Raw genomic sequence first — 19,924 nt, 5'->3', positions numbered from 1 at the left:
ATATAAACCTTTTATCCACCTGGGCATCCCACATTTTTACACCCAGTATGGGGCTTAAACTTACAACCCCGAGATCAAGAATCATATACTCCATGAACTGAGCCAGCCAGGTGCCCCTGAGCAGCCCACATTTTTAAAAACTGAAGCATAGTTAACATATAGTGGAGAAGGGAGTTGGGGGAAATTAGAGGGGGAGACGAACCACGAGAGACTGTGGACTCTGAAAAACAATCTGAGGGTTTTGGAGGGTTGGGGGAGCCTAGTGGTAGGTGTTATGGAGGGCACGTATTGCGTGGAGCACTGGGTGTGGTGCATAAACAATGAATTCTGGAACACTGAAAAGAAATTAAAAAAATAAATAATTTTTAAAAAAGAAAAAAAAACATATGGTGTTCTATTAATTTCAGGTGCACAACATAATGATTCAACAATTCTATACGTTACTCAGTGCTCACCACGGTAAGTGCAGTCAGTCATTTGTCACCAAACAACATTTTTACAATCTTTTTTTTTTTTTTTGTTAAGAAGATTTTATTTATTTATTTGAGATGCACAGAGTGAGAGAGAGAGAAAGAGAGAGAGCGCGAGCAGAGGGTAGAGGCAGAGGGAGAGGGACAAGCAGACTCCCCACTGAGCAAGGAGCCTGATGTGGGACTTGATCCCGAGACCCTGGAATCATGCAAGACCTGAGCCGAAGGCAGACATTTAACCGACTGAGCCACCCAGGCATCCCAACATTTTTACAATCTTATTGACTATATTCCTTATGCTGCACTTTCCACCTCTGCGGCTTACTTATTTCATAACTGGAAATTTGTATCTCTTTAATTCCCTGTATCTACTTCACCCATCCCCCCACCCATGAAGCACATTATTCAGACAACTGGAGAAATTTGAGTAGGGACTATATATTAGGTAGTAATATATTATCAATGTTAAATTTCCTGAATTTGACCATTTTGCTGTGATTACCTAAGAATGTCTCCGTACTTAAGAAATCAATGCACTACAATTTTGGGGTAAAGCAGTGGTTCTCTACAGATAAACATGCAGTCCAGGAGTCAGAATTAGACACACAAAAAAACCCAGAGGCTCCTTCTCACACACTACCCCCCAAGCCCCATCCATATGGGTATATTTGATGTTTCCAGAAAATATGCAGGTTAGAGACCTAGAAATAGAATTAGAACAAAAGGTTTAATTCTGTATTTGCTTGCCCACATCCCACATCCACTTCCAGGGATGGATGCTCACGTCACTAACTTCATCTGCAAATAGAAACAGCTGTATGTCTTTTTTAATCTGCATACCTTTCCTTCCAACAGCTTTATTTACCATACAGTTCACCCATTTCAAGTATATAATTTGGGGTGCTTGGGTGGCTCAGTTGGTTAAGCGTCCTACTCTTGATAACAGCTCAGTCTTTTTTTTTTTTTTTTTTTTTTTGATAACAGCTCAGTCTTGATCTCAGGGTCATGAGTTCAAGCCCCACACTGAATGCCTCCACACTGGGCGTGGAGCCCACTTAAAAAAATATATATAATTCACTGGCTTTTGATATATTCAGACACGTGCAACCATTACCTTAAGAGGAGCTCTGTACCATTTAGCTATCACTCCATATCTCTCAACCTCCCAGCCCTAAACAACATCAATTTGCTTTCTGTCTCTGTATATTTCTGGAAGTTCATGTGAATGGAATCCTATAACATATGGTCTTTTCCACTGGCTTCTTTCACTTAGCATAATGATTACAGGGTTCATCCATGGTGTAGCATGGATCAGTAGTTCCCTCCTTTTTATGGATGAGTACTACTCCATTGTAGGGATATACCCCATTTTGTTTGTCTACTCATCTGGTGGTGGGCATCTGAATAATCCTAATGTAAACAGTCACATGCAAGTTCTTGTGTGGATGCGTGTTTTCATTTCTCTTGGGTACATACCTGGGAGTTGAACTATTGGGTCATAAAGTAACTTTCTATTAATTATTTGAGATCTTGACAAACTGGTTTTTCAAACAACTGTACCATTGTATTCCTACCGTTAGTGTATGAGGATTCCAATTTGTCCACATCTTCACCAGCACTTGTTACTATTTCTTTTTTATTTTAGCCACCTTAGTGAGGATGAGACAGCATCTCATTGTGGTTTCGATTTTCATTTCCCTGATAACTGATGATGTCAAGCATCTTTTCATTGCTTATTTGGACATCTGTACATTTTCACTGGAGAAATGTCTATTCAAATCACTTACTCATTTGTTAATTGGGTTGTTTGCCTTTTATTAAGTTGGAAGAATTTTTACAGATTCTGGGTATAAGTCCCTTATCAGATATGTGATTTAAGTATTTCCCCCCATTCTGCGGATTGTCTGTTCATTTTTTTTTAAAGATTTTATTTTAAAGTAATCTCTACACCCAAGGTGGGGCTCGAACCTACAATTGTGAGATCAAGAGTTGCATGCTCCATCTACTGAGCCAGCTGGGAACCCCCTAATTCATTTCCTTAATGGTGTCTTTGGAAACACAAGTTTTTCATTTTCATAAAGTCCCGTTTATCTGTCTTCATGCAGTAAGCTGGGGCAGACAGAGGGCTCACCTTGTTTTTTTCTCTTATGAATTAATGTCTGTGCTTCTTTGTTATTCAATGTCTGAAGACTATAGATTCCTTTTTCTTTAAGTTTTTTTTTTTTTTTTAATTCATTTGAGAGAGAGAGAGACCACAAGCAGGGGGAGAGGCAGAGGGAAAGGGAGAAGCAGGCTCCCCACTGAGTTGGGAGCCAGATGTGGGGCTTGATCCCAGGACCTGGAGATCATGACATGAGATGAAGGCAGAGGCTTCAACCCACTGAGCCACCCAGGCGCCCCTGCCTGCTTCTAATATTTTCTAATTTATATTATTATTTGATTTATAGGCTATGTAGAGTATATTTCTTAAATACCAAACATAAAACTTTTTAGTTATTTATTTTTATCTAATTGCATTGTGATGAGAGAATATGCTGTATATGATTTGAGAGCTCTTGTAGTAGTTCAGATTTCTTTTCCTGCCCACTATTTGGACATTTTTTTTTTCCCTAGGTAAGCTCGATGCCCAGTGTGGGGCTTGAACTCATCACCCTGAGATAAGGAGTCACATGCTCTACTGACTGAGTCAACCAGGCACCCCTGGGCAATTTTTGTAAATGTTCTGGATGCACCTAAAAAGAACATGTATCCAGGGGCAGCTGGGTATAAGCTTCTTTATATGTCCATTGGATCAAGTTTGCTAATTGTGCTGTTTCAATATTCCGTATCCTTGCTAATTTTTTCCTGCCTGTTCTACCAATTACTAACAGAAGTATGTAATGTATCATATTTGTGGATCCATCTATCCTTACTTTTAAGATATTTCTCCCATGTATGGCATACACTTAGAGGTTTTTTTTTTAAAAAAACCTATTTTTTCTATCTTTACCTTTTAACTAAAACATTTTCTCACTTACATTTAATATAATTACTTTCTATAAAATTATGCTGGTACCAAGTTTCTTTGGTTCTTACAGTGCACATTTTTTGCTCTCTCTTATTTTGGACATTAATTTCACAAGCTACTTTTATCAATCAGCTACTGCAGCTAACAACCAGTCCTAAACTTAAAATGAGCTTCAAACAATCACTTATTTCTCATGATACTATGCGTTGACTTTGTGGGCTTCTGGCCTCGGCCAGCTTGTTTGATCTCTGCAGTTGCTGGTGGCTTGGCCAGGACCGGATCATCTAAGAAGGCTTTGTTCACATTGCTGGCAATTGGCAGCCTTCTTGGTCTTGGCTGGAGGCAGGGCTCAGCTGGAATTATTTGTTTCTGCTCCATGTAGTTTCTCATCCTCAACAGTCCAAGTTTCTATACATAGACGTTTCAGAATTCCAGAGCAATAAGACAGGGCAAGCTCTGATGCACAGCTTTTAATCCTCTGCTTTTGTTACATTTGCTATTGTCTCATTGGCCAAAACAAATCATAAGGCCAAGTCAGAAAGAAGAGATCGAGATACAGACTTCGTCTCTCTCTCTCTCTCTCTCTTTTTTTAAGATTTTATTTATTTATTTGACAGAGAGGGAGATCACAAGTAGGCAGAAGCAGGCAGAGAGAGGGGGGAAGAAGGCTCCCTGCTGAGCAGAGAGCCCAATTTGGGGCTCGATCCCAGGACTCTGGGATCATGACTTGAGCTGAAGGCAGAGGCTTAACCCACTGAGCCACCCAGGCACCCCCAGACTTTGTCTCTTGATAGGAGAAATGGCAAAATCACAATATAAAGGATGAGTATACAGGGACAAGAGGAATTACTGTGGTCATTTCCACAATCAGCCTAAGAAGCTTCCTTACCAAAAACACTGGAATTACGTCCAAAGACAAATGACAAGCTTGAAAAAATATTTACAGTGCAAATCACAAAAGATTAATTTAGCTAATACACAAGGAGCTTCTATATATTGTTAAGCTAAAGACCAAATTGTAATACCTAAATGGCTAAATGGTATGGACAATTTCCAAAAAGGGAAATACAAATGTCTCTTGTATTTTGTATCTCCATATATTTGTGGGAAAGGAGAGGGAAATTTTTAAGGCCATTTAGATAATCTTTAAAAAACGGATGGCAAAAAAAATAAAACGAAGCAAAACTAATAGCTTCTTTTTTCTTTTTTTTAACTGATTGCTCCTTAATCACATGGTTCAAAATTTTTAAAAGTACAAAAAGGAAAAAAAAGTACAAAAAGGAACATAGTGAACATGGTGAAACACAGTGAAGATAGTGAATTTTCCCTACACCACATTTGTGAAGTCCTTTGATTTTTACTTCTTAAAGATTTTACCACACAGGAATTTTAGATATTTCCAAATTTTCAAATATTTCTATCATTTCATTTATGGCTCCTGGGTTGGGGACCCATTTTACTGACTCTATGATTATTTAAGAGTCAAAACATTAAAGCTTCTTCATGGTTCCTCTCACTATCTTTTTTTTTTTTTTTTTTAACATTTAAATCTTTGATCTTTGGGATTATCCTGACATAAGGTGTGAAGTAAGGATCTAGCACCATGTGTTGAATTATCCATCTCTCCGCTATTGATTTAAAAGGTCATCATTTTCATAAACTAAATTCCTGCATATATTAACATTTGGAGGTAGGCAGGTGAGCTGATCAGAAGGAAATGACAGCAGAACCCTGGAGGGAGGAGTGGGAGAAACATAACTGAGTTGCAGAACTTTTCTCTTCACTAACTAACCTCATGAGTGACGACATGACAAATGTGGTAATGTTCACCAAAGAGACCCAGCGAGGGACACTTAACTGCCAGCAACATAGAGAACCCACAATGCTTTTTAATATGAAAACTATGTATTTGGGTACAGAAATGCAATATATAACCAGAAACCACTGTTCATCAACAGTGACGTTATTATCTCATCTAAGAACACAAGAGTTGACTTATTAAGGAAGGCCAAGAGAAAACATTTTTTCAAGTCCTAGTCAATGTATTCTGTGAGGGAAGACGAAGCTTACTTGACTCTAGTCACAGTTCCATCATGTCTACTTTCTTTGTAAGTTCAGCTTCAATGGTATCCTACAGGAAGAAAGAAACACCATAAATTCTATAAATAAGAACATAAAACAGGTGCTCGAATTCCTAGTGTAATTTAAAGTAAGGAAGCAAAAAAGAAAAACATTAAAACAGAATTTCAAGGGTGCCTGGGTGGCACAGTCAGTTATGTTGTCTGACACTTGATTTTGACTCAGGTCATGATATCAGGCTTGTGGGATCAAGCCCCACATTGGGTTCCATGATCAGCATGGAGTCTGTATAAGACTCCCTCTCCCTCTCCCAACTGGCATGCTCTCTCTCTAAAATAAATAAGTAAATCTTTTTTTTTTTTTTTAAAGATTTTATTTATTTATTTGTCAGAGAGAGAGAGAGAGGGAGAGAGAGCAAGCACAGGCAGACAGAATGGCAGGCAGAGGCAGAGGGAGAAGCAGGCTCCCTGCTGAGCAAGGAGCCCGATTTGGGACTCGATCCCAGGACGCTGGGATCATGACCTGAGCCGAAGGCAGCTGCTTAACCAACTGAGCCACCCAGGCGTCCCATAAATAAGTAAATCTTAAAAAAAATTTTTTTTTAAATACCATTATAAATATTAAATATGCTTTTAGACATTTTTTGCTTTTATATCTTCGTCTTCTCCTCCATACCCCTGAAAGTTTTCAGACTCCTGATTCTAATAAACATCTTGAGGGGAAAAACTCTTGAGAGAGATGAGTTGCTGTCTCAGTGTAAAGATATATGGACCCATTTTTCTGACATCTACTGTTTGAACAAAGTACTTCCACAACTTCTCTCACATCACCTCTTTCCTACTCTCATTGCCACTTTCTCATTACTTCTCCCCAGTCAAAATAGGCCAACCAGTTTCTGCAATTTTCTCTCTCTCTCCTCTAATCTACACTTATACACTGATTACAGAATAATTTTTCTTTTTTTCCCCAGAATAATCTTTCTAAAGAACTGTCCTAATCAAAAAGCATGGCTTTGGGCACCTGGATGGCTCAGTCATTAAGCGTCTGCCTTCCGCTCAAGTCATAATCATAGGGTCCTGGGATCAAGCCCTGCATCGGGCTCCCTGCTTAGCAAGAAGCCTCCTTCTCCCTCTCCAACTCCCCCTGCTTGTGTTTCCTCTCTTACTGTTATCTCTCTCTCCCTGACAAATAAATAAATAAATAAATAAATCTTAAAAAAAAAAAAAACCCACATAGCTTTGATCACATTTCTCTTTAGCTTAGAAAATAAAGAAATACATAGCAATGTTCAGTGGTCCTCTAGAGCCTCCAAGTTCATCCTCTTTATATTTATGATCTTTTACATCATAAACCAATTGATCTTCTTTAGCCCTACCATCCTTGTATACCCCTAAGCATCTGGACTGCATCACTTGCCAAAGCTTAGACAAGTCCTCCATTTTTTTTTTTTTAGCTCTTATACCTTTGTTAATTCTTTTGCCTAGAATATTCTATGTCTCTCGACATCCCCTTTTCCAGCCAGGAAAATCTATGCAAAAATTTAAAAGAGATAAAAAATCACTATGTATTTTTTATGGAAAGAAATATATATACATATCCAAAAAAGTATTTAAAAAATACATGATGGACCATGTGGCTGGCGCATTTGGGAGTATGTGACTATTGATCTCGGGGTCATGAGTTCAAGGCCCATATTGGGTGCTGAGCTGACTCAAAAAAAAAAAAAAACAAAAAAATTTTTTTTAAAAAAGCATGGTAATGGGGCACCTGGGTGGCTCAGTGGTTTAAGCTTCTGCCTTCAGCTCAGGTCATGATCTCAGGGTCCTGGGATTGAGTTCCGCATTGGGCTCTCTGCTCGGCGGGGAGCCACTTCCCCCTCTCTCTCTGCCTGCCTCTCTGCCTACTGTGATCTCTTTCTCTATCAAATAAATTAAGAAAATCTTTTAAAAAAATAAATTAAAAAAGCATGGTAATGACACATAGCAACTTTGGAACTGTCGTTTACCACGAGTGGGAAGGAAAAAAGAAGGATGAAGGGAGCTTTAGTTCTATCAGCAGTTTTTTCTTTCTTTTTAAAAAATCAGAAGAAGAAAAATGGAACTACTTACTAATTCCCGCTTTGCTTCTTCAATTTTCACCTGAGCAAGGGACGGGTTCTTTTAAAGAAAAATAAAACAAGAAGACGTTATATTGCATCACCCAGAACTCAAGGAGAAAAAGTGCAACAGTCTTTTTCAAAAGGCAAAAACCTTACAGAAGTGTATCCAGTTTACATATGATATTGAAATTTAGCAGACTTTAAATCCTTAAACATGGACCTAGTATTTTCATGATCATTTAGTACCTTTGGGGAAAGTTGGAGATTACTTTTTTTTTAATTCATAAAAATAATTACCGGCATTAAATCCAAATAGGACTCTAATTTTTTCTTCAAAGGTATAGTCTGTCGTTTTAGTTCTGCCAATTTCTGGGGGTGGAAAAAACACAAGAGTCACAGAGTGATAGAGATATTCATAATGCAACTAAACACCACTCATTTCTGAAATAAAACATAATAAAGCATTAACATTAAGTTATTTTAAATAATGTATCAAATTGTACCTATAGGCCAAATGAGGTTCAAAGATACATGAATAACGAACTTACTTCCAATGGAATCAATCCTTATAAGATGCTTAAAAGAGAAAAGTTATACTCCCATTTACTAAAAATAGGATTTAAGTGGGGTGTCTGGCTGGCTTGGTCCATGGAGCACGTGACTCTTTATTTCAGGGTTGTAAGTTCAAGTCCTACATTGGATGTAGGGACTACTTAAAAATAGAATCTTTTAAAAAAGAGAATAGAAGGGGTGCCTGGGTGGCTCAGTGGGTTAAAGCCTCTGCCTTTGGCTTGGGTCATGGTCCCGGGGTCCTGGGATAGAACCCCGAGTCGGGCTCTCTGCTCAGCGGGGTGCCTGCTTCCCTTCCTCTCTCTCTGCCTGCCTCTCTGCCTGCCTGCGATCTCTGTCTGCCAAATAAATAAATAAATAATCTTAAAAAAAAAAAGAGAGAGAGAGAGAGAATAGGAAAAAAAAAATAAGAGAACAGGGGCACCTGGGTGGCTCAATTGGATAAGCGTAAACTCTTAGTTTTGGCTCAGGTCATGATCTCAGGGTCCTGGGATGGAGCCCACACCAGGCTCCACACTCAGTGCACTCTGCTTGTCCTTCTCTCTCTCTGTTTCTCTCTCTGTACTGGTCCCGCTCTCTCTCCTCTCTCTCCCTCAAATAAATAAATACAATCTTTAAAAAAAGAGAATAGGATCTAAGTATACTGTCTAGGAGAACAGGAATCATAATGTAAGGGAGCCGTTAGGATCTTAAACTGATGAACTGTCAACCTTAGATTCCAAAAATCAAAGAGTAAAAAATCATAAGAATAAAATAATAATTGGGATGCGTGGGTGGCTCAGTCTGTTAATCGTCTGCCTTTGGCTCAGGTCGTGATCCCAGGGTCCTGGGATCGAGTCCCACATCAGGCTCCTTGCTCAGAGGGAAGCTGCTTCTCCCTCTGCCTGCTACTCCCTCTGTTCATGCTCTCTCTTTCCCCCTCCCCTGACAAATAAATAAATAAATCTTAAAAAAAAGAATAAAAGAATAATAACAAAATAAAACCTCCTCTTTCTCCCTCTTCCCACAAAAATAAATGAGACACTTATACAACCTAAAAACCTAGGATTGCATCCAATAGGAGTTTTCAGGCCTGCATTTTTACTTTTACTGTAAATGGAAAGAGAAGAAGAGGACCTAGATGGTTAGTATATAATCCCTCAATAAATATATTTTATAAACAAATCAATAACATATAACCAACTCTAGCAAAGAGTTTCTAGCATATAGTAATATATAAAGGAAACCAAACAAATGTGAGGATAGTTACAGCTAACCAAGGAATAAAGGTATAAATGCTGGTGAACGTAAACTACAGAAGTGAAGAAAAACAGGTCAATAGTGAACAAAGCTCTGTACCAAGAAACAAATGAAAAAGCAGACTGTGCACTAAGATTTTAAAGAGAGCTAAATTGGGTTACAATGAGCTCACCTCTGAAAGTGCTACTAGGGACTGATGAGACAGAGAAGCATCCATGCCTCTGGATGAAAGTTGCTCCTATAATTCCAAAAAAGGGAGTTCGGTTAAAAACAGTATTTTGAGGGGTGACTGGGTGGCTCAGTGGGTTAGGCCTCTGCATTCGGCTCGGGTCATGATCTCAGGGTCCTGGGATCGAGCCCCACAATGGGCTCTCTGCTGAGCAGGGAGCCTGCTTCCCTTCCTCTCTCTCTGCCTACTTGTGATCTCTGTCTGTCAAATAAATAAATAAAATCTTTAAAACAAACAAACAAACCAAAAAAACAGTATTTTGAAAGTGACCATCATGAACATACTTTCAACATACAACACAGTAACAAGAAGCTACAAGTCATAGATGGAAAACCACACATGCATCTAAGCACTTTTATGCAGCATGTGGATCCTTTCAAACAGTCACAGAGCTGTCACAAGATGGGTGCACTGCTAAGAGTCTGGGCTCCGGGGCCTGGCTGCCTGCACTTGAATCTGGATCCGCGGCTAAGCAGCTACGTGACTTTGGGCAAGTTACCCATCTTCTCCATAGTTCCCTTATCTGGAAAAGGTAGGAATAATATTGCCTAGATGTGAGGGTGAAGGTCAACAAGAAGTTTGAAAAGAATTAAATAGGGGCACCTGGGTGGCTCAGTTGGTTAAGCATCTGCCTTCAGCTCAGGTCATGATCCCAGGGTCCCAGGATTGAGCCTCCCATTGGGCTCCGAACTCAGCAGGAAGTCTGCTTCTCCCTCTGACCTTCCCCCTTCTCATGCTCTCTCTCTCTCAAATGGTTAAGTAAAATTAAAAAAAAAAAAAAAAAAAAAAAAAAGAACTAAATATATTTAGTCCTTTGTACAAACCTCTGCAGTTCTGATTCCAAATCTGAACTCCTCTGACTTTGCTTTGAGGAAGTCCATGTTCTGAAGACGATTGTCAACTTTGGCCCTTTCTGTAGACAGATGAAACTCAGCCTTCTTTAGATCCCTTTAAAAAGTAAGGTTGAAAACATTCTCTTCTCTTCAGTGGAATTATAAAAAAGAAGCTACTACTTTTGGGATTTGACTCTGGATTAGCCAAAAGTTGGTAATACACTTGCTAGATTTTCTACTATATACTTTATTTTTATTTACTTTATTTTTAAAGATTTTATTTATTTACTTGACAGAGAGAGAGTAAGAGAAGGAACACAAGTAGGAGGAGTGGCGGAATGAGAGAGGGAGAAGTAGGCTTCCCGCTGAGCACGGAGCCCGATGTGGGGCTCGATCCAAGGACTCTGGGATCACAACCTGAGCCGAATGCAGGCGCTTAATACTGAACCACCCAGGCACCCCTCTACCATATACTTTATATTGCAGACTAGCTACCATTTTTTCTTCCAGGTCATCTCCGCCATGCTGCCACCTGGAATTTTTCTCAAGGAATACTAAGTAATTTTAAGATTAATCTGGCCAAAAAAAAAAAAAAAAAAGATTAATCTGGCCAATTATTCTTGGAGAAAGTAAACCTGCTGTTTGAAGAAATGATTTAATATATCCAAGCCAACTTGAATTATGGAGGTCCCAAAGTCCTCTTTCCTAGATGTGACATGATAGAGTGCCTTGCACCTACATACTCAATATTTGTTAAGGAAATTTACACACCACCAAATTACTTGTGCATATCCACATTCCTGATCTAGAGCATGTAATCTCTGGGGCAACAGGGATCTAAAGAAGGTCCAGAGCATCAAAAGGGATATCAGAGCTCTAGGGGTGTCTGACTCTTGATTTTGGCTGGGGTCATGATCTTAGGGTTCTGAGATCAAGCCCTGAGACAGGCTCTGTGCTCAGTGGGGAGTCTGCTTGAGATTCTCTCTGTAACTCTCCCTGCCCCCACCCCCTACTTGCACACACACACACACACACACACACATTTTCTCTCTCTCTAAAATAAATAAATAAATAAATATTAAAAAAAAAAAAAAAGGAGGGATACCAGAGGTCTAATAAGAATGGGCAACAAATTATAATGTGACTTTACGTTGCACCATAGCTTATAAGTAAAAAAAAAAAAAAAAAAAAAAAAATTTCATGTAAAATTCCCCAAATTATAAAAACTAGGCTATTTGTTGGGGCATCTGGGGGGTGTAGTCAGTTAGGCATCCGACTTTTCACTTCCGCTCAGGTCATGATCTCTGGATGGATGGTTCGAGTCCTGCATGGGGCTCCGTGCTCAGTGGGGTGTCTGCTTAAGATTCTTTCTCCCTCTCCCTCTGTCCCACTCTTGCAGACACTCTCTCACTCTCAAGTAAATAAATCTCAAAACAAACAAACAAAAACAAGGCCATTTGTAAAAGAGGTAAAAAATTGTATGAAGTAAAAGGTCAAAGTCTGTATCCAACCAACTCCTATCTACATCCAAGTCATTTTTTACTTAGAAAACCATTTATGGACCCCAGTTCCTAATGTGTTGTTTTAAAACATATCTGCCGCCCAAACTATATCTGATAATACCCTGTCACGGCTTTTATAATAAACATTGTCACAGCTTCCAACCCAATTACTTACTCTCGTAGACATTTTTCTAACACTAAAGTTGCAGTTAGATTTTTTTCAAGTTTTGCCAGTTCAAGCTTGATTTCTTCATTTTTGGATTTGGTACGGAAAAGATCAGAGGTCAAGTCGTTCACTGCAGGGATAAAACTAAAAAAAAGAATCTGATCACATAAATGGACATTAAGGACAATGATGACAATTATTCCTCATTTCTAACGATGACTTTATCTCTATGTGGATTTTTCTGTCATCACACTTTTTCATACCTCCATGCATTTTTTTTTCTCTATGCATTTTTTTTAACATGCTGTTCCCACTGCCTGAAAAGCCTTTCTTCAGGCGAATTTCCGTTTGTCTTTCAAAACTCAAACAAGATTTACTCCCATTCTGGAACTCAGTACTCCTTTCTCTGTGCTACTTAGCTACAGCTGGTACATTCTTGTATTGTTACAGATGTCAAACTATGCTATAGTTTTACATACCCATCTCCCTTATTTGACCATGAGCAGAGGCTGTCCTTGCTGACAGTTATTAGCCTATGCTTCCCCAGTGCCTCTGTGTGTGTGTGTATACACATCTATCTATATCTATCCATCTGTCTATATGAGTGTGTGTGTATCGCTATATTTATATGCCTAGCATATAACTGGTATTTGGTGTCTGCTGAATTGACTCAATTCAAGTTTAAATTTCTGCTGTAATACAGTCTTATATTCTTATACTTGAAACACTACTCTCTGAGCATATATATTAATTCCAAGTCCTCATATGGGCAATTAAGTAGAAGAGCTAAACAGCTCTCTGATTACAACTGAGTGGTCATCCTAGCTAAGACATGGCCACCAATGGTAATCATACAGACTTTGGTGTCAAGCTGGGTTGGAATCCCAGTTCTGCCATTTACCAGCTTGGACAAGTTATTTAACACACCTCTCCTGGGCTTTAGCTTCCTACTAGGGTTGTTGGAAAGAATATCATTATATAGGTGGGATGCCTATCACAAAGAATAAAGGTCCTTAACCTACTCTACCCAGTATAGGGGACATGACCAAAATTCACTATGCTCAATCAGATAATTTAGCCTATTGCTTTTCTTATTTCACAGGGAGCAATGTAAGTGATACCTAATCCTCTTCCAAATATATATGTGTACCAACCTTCACAAACTTAATCTTAGAAGAAGAAAATTTAAACAACACCAAGTTTATCTGAATTAATTAAACATGTTCACTGGCAATGATAAGGAGGTATTAAGTAAATTCAATGTTTTTGCATTTATTGTTAATTTCCTCTACAGAATTACCCAGAGAAACAGAAAAAATCCTTAGGTCAAGACATTAAAGTATATGATTACAGAAATTAAAATTGTCATGAGAATTACCTAGCTAGTGAGGTATCCTTTATTTCAAGGGCCACTGCACTGTCAGCCACAGCATTCAGGTACCTAGAACCAGTGCTAGACAGATTGGCAGGGGAAAAATTCACACTCTCCATGAGAAGGCTCTGAAGATGCTTGGCTGAAAAGATAGGAGAGTTCTATGGTGACTAAGATGTTTCTTTTATTTTAATTTTTAATAGCTTTATTGAAATCTTTTCACATATCATATAATCCACCCACCTAAAGTATACAATTGATGATTTTTAGTACATTCACAGTGTTGTACACCCACCAATACAATTTTAGAGCATTTTCATCACCCCCAAACATACCCCACATTTCTTAATCATCGTATTCCAATTCCCTAACCCATGAAGCCCTAGCAACCACTAACTTACATTCTGTCTTTACTCATTTAATGTTTGGAACTAGAACTGCTAGTCATATGGTAACTATGTTTAACTATTTGAGGAATTACCAGACTGTTTTCCAAAGCAACCATATGATTTTATAATCCCACTTTCAATTTCTCCATATTTTCACCAACAGTTATTATTAAGATTATTTTTATTATTATTATTTTGTATCAAGGTCACTCGCAGAACTTAGTAATGATCAATAAAATGATAACCCAAGATCTTTTTGACTATAGACCTCCTTGTAGGTGTGAAATGGAATTGTGGTTTTCATTTGCATTTCCCTGATGTCTAATAATGCTGGCTTCTTGGCCATTTTTATAACTGTTTGGGAGAAATGTATATTCACATTCCTATTTTTTTATTGGGTTATTGATCTCTTTATTATTGAGTTGTAGGAGTTCTTTATATGTTATAAACACAAACCCTTATCAGATATGACTTGAAAATGTTTTCTCCCATTCTGTGGGCTGTCTTTTCATTTACTTGATGGTGTCCTTTGAGAACAAAAGTTTTTAACTTTGATGATGTCCAATTTATTTACTTTTTCTTTTGTTGCTTTTATTTAGGGGAATGATAGTTAAGAAACCATTGCTAAATTCAAGGTCATAAAGATATACACTGATGTTGTCTTCTGAGTTTTAGGTTCAGCTCCCATCCTTAGATTTTTAATTCATTTGGAATTAATTCTTGCATAGAATTAATTAATTAATTAAGCAGGGTCCAATTTCATTCTTATACATGTGACTATCCAGTTATCCCAGCACTAGTCATTGAAAAGCCTATTTTCTTGTTACCCTTGTCAAAAATCAGGAGACCAGGATTAAGACTTCTAGCCTAACAGGGCAATGAGAGCTACATACCAGCCCCCACTGTGAAACAGGTGAAAATTGTAAAAAACAAAATAAGAAACCCAACCACGTAAAAACAACAACAACAACAAAAACCAGAAGCAAAACACAATGATTTAAAGCCTGGGAAACTGGTTCTAAGGACAAACAGCAAATAAAGAAACATCTATTCTAGAAAATCCGTGAAAATTCCGTGAGGAAGGTGAGAGTTGTGGTATTTAAACCAAGACCACCCCCTCTTTCTCCCTCCCAGTTCAGTGAGGTGGAGACTCCACTCCAGACTATTGTAGTTAAGAACACAGGAATCTCCATGCCCCCTACTCCCAGCCAGAGGGCTTTCTGTCCAGGAGGAACTGATTTTCAGTGTTCCTCATCCTGCCATCAGCTATTTGCTGAGACTGAGTCCTAGGTGAATATGGCTCAAAGGTGTGGGCTCTCTTCCTCCACCCAGCCACTGTTTTTGGAATGGAAGCTCTGCCTTGGGTGATCTTCCCCTACCCTACAAGCCCTTTTACCAGCTCATGAGGTAGTGATTCCACACCAGGAAAGGAAAGTCAGGAGGACCTAAGGCTGCTGTACTCCCTGTCCACCAAGCACTCAGCATCTACCCTGGCAGGGCCACTCAGAGAAAAGCTTGCTATTGTCTCTACCTCCAACTCCAGATCATGGCTCAGAGATTTTTGGGCAGAGGAAGAAGCAAAACATAGAAGACATAATTCCCAGTATCTTCCCGAAGGAGCTGAATTCATTTGCAACAGAGCCTGGAGAAGTCCAAGCCTAAAGAGACTTTCAGGAACTGTGGAAGTTATAGTAAAAAGCAATGGGAGAAGAGTCAAGACACAGGTTAAACTGTAGCCTAGTTAGTTTGCGCAGGAAAAGCAGAGAATAAGACATTTTCGAGGAACCGGCCCTAGGTCACAACAAATATCAAACACTGCCTTCTGATACCTTTAAGGGTGCCAGAATTTGATTGGAATAGCTTGAGGCTTATGTCCCACAGCATTATTGGACACAATAATGAGCTGTCAATTAGCAGAACTTCGCAGTTAGACGTGGTCCATGAAAGAGAGGAAGACAGTCCTTCCAAAATCACTGACACCCCACAGTGACTGTGGGGTACTTAAGTCTGTGCCTTCCTGAGGACCAACACCACAGGCTTAACACCATCAAGGGTAAACAAACTTCATTAAAAACAATTAGCCAGTCATTAAGCAAACAAGAAAACACCGACAACAAGTTTTGAGGGGCTGGGGTGTTGGGAGACTTGTACTCAGAGTTGCTACAATACATTATCTGAAATGTCCTGTTTCCATAAAAAATACATAGGAATGCAAAACAAGAAAGCATGACCCATGGTAAAAAGCAAGCAAAAGAAATTGCCTGTCAGAATGATCATATGTTGGATTTATCAGAAAAGACTTCAAAATAGCCATGCAAACAAGTTCACAGTACCAAAGGAAACCATGAGGAAAGAAGTAACAAAAGGTATGAGGACAATGTTGCATCAAATAGAGAATATCAAGAAGAAACAGAAATTTCTAAAAAAAAAAAAATTAAAAGGAAATTCTAGAGTTGAAGAGTACAATGACTAAACTGAGAAGTTGACTAAAGAAAATGAACAATAGATTTGAAGTAGCAGAATACATAAGTGAACTTAAAATTAAAGCAATAGAGGGGCACCTGGGTGGCTCAGTGGGTTATAGCCTCTGCCTTCGGCTCAGGTCATGATCCCAGGGTCCTGGGATTGAGCCCCGCATTGGGCTCTCTGCTCAGTGGGGAGCCCGCTTCCCCCTCTCTCTCTGTCTGCCTCTCTGCCTACTTGTGATCTCTGTCTGTCAAATAAATAAAAAAAAAATTAAAGCAACAGAAACTATGGAAGCTGAAGAACAGAGAGGAAAAAAGTAAAAAAAAAAAAAAGAGAGAGAGAGAGCACCTCAGAAAAATGAGGAACACCATTAGGCACACCAGCATATGTACAATGGGAGTCCAGAAGAAAGAAACAGAAAAAGAACAGTCAAAGAAATAATGCCTGAAAACTTACCATATTTGTTGAAAAACAATAATCTATACATCCAAGAAATAACTCAACAAAAAAACTCAACAACTCAACAAACCCAAGTGAAATAAATGCAAAGAGATCCACAAACACACATATCAAAATAAAAATGTTGAAGGAAAAGATAAGGAGACAATCTTGAGAACAGCAAAAGAGAAAGGATTTGTTATTTGCAAGAAAATCCCAATAAGATTAATAGTTGACTTCTCGGCAGAAACAATGGAGGCCAGAAAGCAATCGGGTAATATATTCAAAGTGTTCAAGAGAAAAACTATCAATGAAGAATCCTACATTTAGCAAAACTATCTTTCAAAAGTGAATGCAAAGGAAAGACTCCCAGATAGACAAAAGCAGAGAATTTGTTGTTAGCAGTCCTGACTTAGAAGAAATTCTAAAGGAGTTCTGTGGGCTAAAAGCAAGTGATAATTCAATAATTCAAATGTACACACAAAAAACAATGACTACCAAGAAAGGTGGCTACAGAATTGTAAAGAGCATACATGCATATTTTTTCTCCTGATTTAAAAAGCAATTACGGGGTGCCTGGGTGGCTCAGTGGGTTAAGCCTCTGCCTTCGGCTCAGGTCATGATCTCAGGTCCTGGGATCCATCGGGCTCTCTGCTCAGCGGGGAGCCTGCTTCCCCCGCCCCCTGCCTGCCTCTCTGCCCACTTGTGATCTCTGTCAAATAAATAAACAAAACTTAAAAAAAAAAGCAATTGCATAAAATAACATGTAAATAAAATATTGCTGCATCGTAGAAATATTATATGCTAAAAGTAGTGAACCAAAACAAAAAGTCAATTTTGCTGTATATTAATTTTTAAAAGAAAATTGGAAAAAAAGCCCATATGCAGTAGAATTACAATACAAACTGTACTATATTCAAAACATTGCATGTAGCCCAGGCCACACACATTTAATACAGGGCAACTGTAGGTCTCACTTTTTTCCTCTTTTGTATATTCCAACACATAGAAAGGTTTTTGTCAATTCTTTTGTGTGTAGTTTGCATTACAAAAAGAACAGGTGTCTTGAATGCACTTTCTCAAGACACATATGCACAGCAAAAAATTCTAGTGCAATCCCATGAACACATAGTGATGACATGATTTGTTCACGGAGTTCATGGCTGCCACCTCGCATGTCCTGATGGCTCAATTAAACTAAAGCATGGAGACGGGAAACAGATCAAGAAGATATGTAAGTGAAAATCCAAAAGCCTGTATGTCAGCCTAAGTTTAGACACATGTTCTGGGGGTTACTATTTGGTATCAGAGTACAAGTAAAATTTACATTATAATGAAATAATGGCTTATTAAGTTGCTATAATAACGGAGTGGGAGCCAAAGCAAAACAAAAAACAGTCTACACTAAATTAATTTTGTAGTCTTGAGTGTTATAAAATGTAGTTACCTCGAGTTATCTCATTCAAAATTCTGTAATTAATCTCACCTTCGGATTCATATTCACTTGCTTTCTGTTTCAAGTCCTCTATTACCAAAGAGACATCCCTGTCCCGAACCCTGTTGCGCTCTGAAAGGTGATGTAAAATCTCCGTGGTCCGAGCATTCACCTCATACTGTGGAATGGGGTGGTCTCCAAATATTTTTTTCAACCATGCAGCAACCTAACCATTAAAATAAAAATAAATATCATAAGCCTCGTTTGTTGTACTAGCATGAAGCACGTATGAGAAAGAAGTGATGAGTAGCAAACAAAACGTTCTCTGGAAATATTCTGGCAACGCATTGACTTCGCATTATAATTGTCTCTACGGAGATAGATACCAGATGTCAGGAAACAAGTGAGCAAGCCCAATGAACAAAATCAGAAAACGATCCACCCTTTCCTAAAGCTACAAAGCAATATAAGGATACTAATTTGCATCACTCGGATGATTTTAAGCTCAGTATGAAGGTGCCAAAGCACTATTATACGCTCAAAGTTTGAAAAAAGAGCTGCTCTCAACACGCCAAAAGCCCCGCGGTATCCAGAGGCACCGAGAGTAGGGATGCAGAATAAGGAAGCAGGTCAGGTGTGAAAATCCTGCTAGGAAGCAGCGGTGAACGGTGAAGCTTGGCTGGAAAGTGGGTTTGGATTCGCAAGTCCCACTCCAGTCTGCTGAGAGGCATCTCGTACCCAGGGGCTCCTCAACCGCTCTCCAAGTCTGAGTCCAAGGAAGGAGAGCCCGGGAAAGGAAGAGAAACGCCCTTTCCCGTGGGTCTAAGCATTGTAGGGCTCGCAGATCGTGAACTTGGGTCTAAAAGATAGACCGGCAGAGTAGGGGAAGGAAAAAAGTAAACAAGGTGCGCCTAGGAAATCCGCGGACGGGGAGAGTGTGTTAAAGATGCCGTCTCCAGAAGGCCACAAATCCCCGATCCCACCCCATCACCTGCGCCTCTTTCTCTTCCTGTGCTTCCATAGCCGCCGCTCCCGCCACTTCTCGAGGAGTTCCTCGCGGGAGAAATTCACAGCTCGCCCTGAAGGCCCCGCCCACACACCGTTGGTTCCTCCCCCTTCTGGGCCCGGGATTTCTGGGAGTTGTAGTTTTTACTAGGACCGTGGGTCTCTGAGTCCTTGGGCAAGGCTGGTCCAAGGCTCCAAGACCGCGAGCTTGCCGCCTCGCGGGTCTCTCTGCTCTCCTTGGTATCTTTTCCTAGATGAGAAGGACAACCGTCCAGAACCAGGCTGTTTTTTTTTTTCTTTCTTATATTTTTATTTCTGACTTGAACCACTTGTCTTAAAAAAATACCTAAAACTTGTTTTTTGGATAGCAGATATTTGTTTCTTCCACAAGGAGTGCATTGACTTAAAATTTTTATTTTACCCTAGCAATATGAGCTGCAGCAGTCTTACCTTATCCTTTAGTTTCCACTATGAAAGAGCTACATGTGCTGGAGATTGTTTTAAAATAGTTGACAGTTGGCGTGCCTGACTAGCTCAATCAGAAGAGTGGGACTTATGATCTGGGTTGTGAGTTCAAGTCCCTCTTGGGGTGTAGAGATTACTTAAATAAATAAAACTTAAAGAAA

At 39.2% G+C, this 19,924-nt stretch overlaps 1 protein-coding gene across 2 annotated transcripts; it reads right to left on the bottom strand.

The window, feature by feature from the left end:
• Positions 1–317: 317 nt before the first annotated feature.
• On the bottom strand, positions 318–19,377 carry LOC111142603 (HAUS augmin like complex subunit 1). 2 transcript variants are annotated; one of them, XM_022495903.1, is made up of 10 exons: positions 19,285–19,377; positions 18,345–18,519; positions 13,572–13,707; positions 12,203–12,337; positions 10,517–10,640; positions 9,636–9,701; positions 7,952–8,023; positions 7,665–7,712; positions 5,548–5,608; positions 318–335 (listed from the first exon to the last, which is right to left on the bottom strand). In XM_022495903.1, exons 1-9 carry the CDS (start codon positions 19,312–19,314, stop codon positions 5,558–5,560), a joined length of 837 nt encoding a protein of 278 aa, XP_022351611.1. In that variant the 5' UTR covers positions 19,315–19,377; the 3' UTR covers positions 318–335; positions 5,548–5,557. The 2 variants fall into 2 exon arrangements, with proteins under 2 accessions (XP_022351611.1, XP_022351610.1); XM_022495902.1 differs by lacking the exon at positions 318–335 and having other exon boundaries at positions 5,116–5,608.
• Positions 19,378–19,924: the final 547 nt, after the last annotated feature.

Source organism: Enhydra lutris, unplaced genomic scaffold (genome assembly GCF_002288905.1).
Source record: "Enhydra lutris kenyoni isolate GAN:26980312 unplaced genomic scaffold, ASM228890v2 scaffoldscaffold8, whole genome shotgun sequence".
Taxonomy (NCBI): Eukaryota; Metazoa; Chordata; class Mammalia; order Carnivora; family Mustelidae; genus Enhydra; species Enhydra lutris.
This window is presented reverse-complemented; position numbering and strand designations above follow the sequence as displayed.